This window comes from Mandrillus leucophaeus, unplaced genomic scaffold, assembly GCF_000951045.1.
Source record: "Mandrillus leucophaeus isolate KB7577 unplaced genomic scaffold, Mleu.le_1.0 Scaffold3, whole genome shotgun sequence".
Lineage (NCBI taxonomy): Eukaryota > Metazoa > Chordata > Mammalia > Primates > Cercopithecidae > Mandrillus > Mandrillus leucophaeus.
The window spans coordinates 12,256,326-12,259,896 of NW_012103142.1; the positions used below are offsets into that span (position 1 = coordinate 12,256,326).

General features: G+C 56.4%; 1 protein-coding gene across 1 annotated transcript in view; it reads left to right on the top strand.

Moving 5' to 3' along the window:
- The window catches only part of TMEM151B (transmembrane protein 151B), a 5,144-nt gene extending 3,863 nt beyond the window's left edge, over positions 1–1,281 (top strand). The window contains exon 3 of the mRNA XM_011986901.1: positions 1,212–1,281. Within this exon, the coding sequence (XP_011842291.1) occupies positions 1,212–1,281 (70 nt within the window). The remainder of the gene's footprint in view (positions 1–1,211) is intronic.
- Positions 1,282–3,571: the final 2,290 nt, after the last annotated feature.

The window sequence follows — 3,571 nt, forward strand, 5'->3', positions numbered from 1 at the left end:
CCTGCCCCTCGCCGGACTGTGCTCCCTGTGCGACGCAGGGCGAGTCACCACGGTGACTGAGGCCGCGCGGGGGGCAGGGAAAGGGAGGTGAGGGCCGCAAGACAGACCCGGATGGGGCCGAGACCCCTGTCGTCCCTGTACATAAAGAGACCGATGGGTGGGAGGGGGTCGGCTGCTCCCCGAGATCCCCCTGGCAGAGTCATTCTTCCAGCCCCACCCCTGAGTTCCTAAAGGGACACCTCCCTCCTGTCCAGCCCTTCAACAGATCTTCTGACTGTTAGATGACACCCGCACCGTGGGCCCCGCGTTGGGTCTTGTCTGAAGGGAGAGGCCCTGGCGTGCGGCTGGGAGATTTAGAGGCTGTGGAGAAGGGAACTTGGGGTTTTCCTTCTTCTGTGGCCTCACTCCCCTGGGGCCTCTCTCTATGGAGGGAGCAGTGGTTTGGTGACCAGCAGGCTGGATTCCAACTAGCTAATGCATTTAGCGGGTCTGAGGCTGGGGCCAGGTGTCAGCCCCAAGCCTCCATCCAACACCGTGGAAATGTTGCTGCCCTCTTCTTGGCGCTGACCCCAAGATTGGGGTTTCCCTTCTGCCGCTCCTTCCGCTGTTGTTTATCTAACTGGGCCCCCACTCCAGGTCCAGAGGAACTGTGCTCACCGCACAGACGGCACTCATCTCCTGCTCCCTGGTCCTGCAGAGCTGTTGCCAGGGTGCAGTGAGGAGGAGAGTGAAATGTGGAGGGCTGTGTACCTCAGTCCTTTCTCTAAACTCTGCAGCCTCCCGGCAGGGGCCTCCTCACCTGGGTTCTGGGTGTGTACTCCCTTTAGAGAGTGTGAGATACACCCGGGCGGCACTTGTTAAAGCTGGCCAGGGCGAGTGACTAAGGGGAGAGAGCATGACATAGACCTGGGTGACAACAGGGACCTCTGGAAGCAGGTGGGAGTAAGAGAGAAGAGGGCAGTGGAGGGTAGAGGAAAGGACTTCCAAAGGTGGGCTGTCTGTGGGGGCGGCCTTTGCCTCCCTAAACCTGTGCAGAGGAGTGGAGCGTGCTTTTCCCTCAAACACATCTCTTGGGGGCTGAGGACGTTGTCACAAGTCCCAACTGGAGAAATAATTCCAATGGCAGGGTCAGAGGCAAGCATTCTCTAAATCTTGCCCAACCCTTCCATCCTCCCCTATCCTATGAGCTGAAGCCCTGCTGTGTGTCCCAGGGTCTTCAAAGGGGCATCCTGCCACCACCCCAGGGTGCTGGCCCCACATCCTGTTCCCCTAAAGCTCTGACACCGCCTTCTCTCCCTGTGCGCACCCCACCACCTCCACCCCAGTGTGCTTCAGTGTGCATGTCTGTGAACAGCCCTCCTGCCCTCCCAACTCCCCTGGCTAAAGTCTCCCCAGCAGATTTAGTGCCCAGGGCTTGAGCTCACATTTCAGGCTAGAGAGGATAACCCTTGGGCCACCCACATCTCTCACCCCTGATCCTGCTTACATTCGCCTGAGCCATCAGAACTCCTCCTTCCCCTCCTTCAGCCCCTGTCATCTTCCTCCAGCCCAGCCAGGCCTGCACCACCAACTGTGTGGCCTCCAGCTATGCAACATCACCTCTGGCTCCCCTTCCCTTCTTCCTAGGGAGAGGGGCCCAAATTGTGGGAAAACCATGGCCCATGGCTTCTAAAGGGTTTAGCTTTACTTTCAGGTAGAGATGGCTGAGTGAGGAGGGAGAAGAGACTAGAGAGAGAGAGGCTTGGGCAGGGGAAACAGCTGCCCACCAGGTTTCCCTGGCAGTAGTGCCCACCTGCCTATCAGCACTGAACCTGCCTGGATCCTGAGTCTGTGCTCCTTGGGGGCCTGGCATTTGGAGCACCCTTCTTTCCTCTGATGGACATCTGTGAGGTACAGGTGGTGAGCTGCGGCCTCAGGCTCCATTTCTTAGCCAGCTGGCACCCGGATGTCATGCTCTGTGTGGGGACAGCCTGGCCACCTCAGGGCTCCAGGGGAGGAGGAACATGGCTCCTCCTTCCTCAGGCCTGTTCCTGAGACAGAGCCTGGTCTCAGAAGAGGGGAAGGGAGACCTCTATTATTATTTTTGCCTGTATTGACCATTTCTGCCTAGGTCGTCTCAGACAGCCTCATCTCCCACACACGCACAGACTTAGAGAGAAACCAATTCTTTGGTCTATTTTCTTGGTAGCTTTATTGATTGCCAGGGAAAACAAAAACCAGAAAATTAATCTCTAAAATTAAACTTTACACTGAATGTTCTTGTTTCTCTAATTAGAACCTCTGCTAGCAGCTGTGGCTATACACACACACACACACACCCTCACACCTACACGTTTGCACTCCGGAACTGTCAGAGGGTGTCAGGCACAGACAGACTCTAGGTTGCCTAGACAGGCATACACATGCAGTCACTCCCAAGCCCCCTTTGGTGCTCTGCTTAGCGTCTGCTTAGTGGAAGGAGTCCCTGGAGAGCAGGCACTCCTGGATTGGGGTTGTAGCCCATGACCTGCCCTTTGGGGACACAGTTCTGGAGGCTCTGGGCCAATCAATCAGCCTGAGGAGGATGGGGAATGGCGCTCAGCCTGAATCAGTCAGCTAGGTCTCTTGTGGCCCTGGGGGCTGATGTGATTCCTGTAGGTGTGGCCCCAGGGTGGACAGCTACAGAGTGATGGGGACTCATGGAGGGCACCTAGAAGGCTCCATGTGGCCTGGGGACAAGGGCTTGTGGGGTGGGCTGGGCCTGGCTGGGGAGAAGACAGGTCTCTGTCAATTGGGTGCATCACACTGTGGCCTTTTTGTCGTGGATTTAAGCGCAAAGATTGTACAAATCAAACTGGTGGATAATAAAGTTGTGGATGACTCACTGACTTCCTGTCCCAGTGTGGCACTTCTTTCCCTCCCTCCCAGGGAAGCTCTCTGGGATGGGTGGCAGGAATCGTGTCATCCTTCCCTAGAAGTCATCATCTACAGCTGCCTCCCCAGAGGAGGCCACCGGGTCTGAGTCCCTGGTGTCATTTCGTTGTCCCCTTCCCAGGTTGGGGGTTGGGGAAATAGGGGATGGAGTGGTCTATAGAACTGGATCACCTAAAGCAGAGTCAAGCAACAGGGAAATGCATCTACAGGGCTGAGGGTGGCAAAGAGAGCCAGACATAGCTCTGCTGTAGCCAGAGCGTGTGTGTGTGTGTGTGTGTGTGCGTGTTTGAAGATCAAGGATCTGTTTGGTAGAGAAGAAAATGGTGGGGAGGGGAGTCAGGGAGGCAGGCAGCCCCCATGGGAGAATCTGGCAGGCACAGTCCCTCAGACACCTCTCTGACTTCCTATTCCTGGAAGAAGTTGGTCATTTGTGGGGGTTCAGTAATATCCTTTCCCTGGGCACAGGGGCTGGGTTCCTACTGCATACCCTTTCTTCCCCCATGCCAGTCTCCCTTTCCTGCCTCATGTCTCCATCCATACAACCCTTGATCACTCCAAGGATATTCACGGTCCCCCTCCCCGCTCCCTCTGAACCAGAGTGATACTCTGCAGCAGGCATGGCAGGGGTATGAAATGAGGGACAGGGCTGGGGCCATAA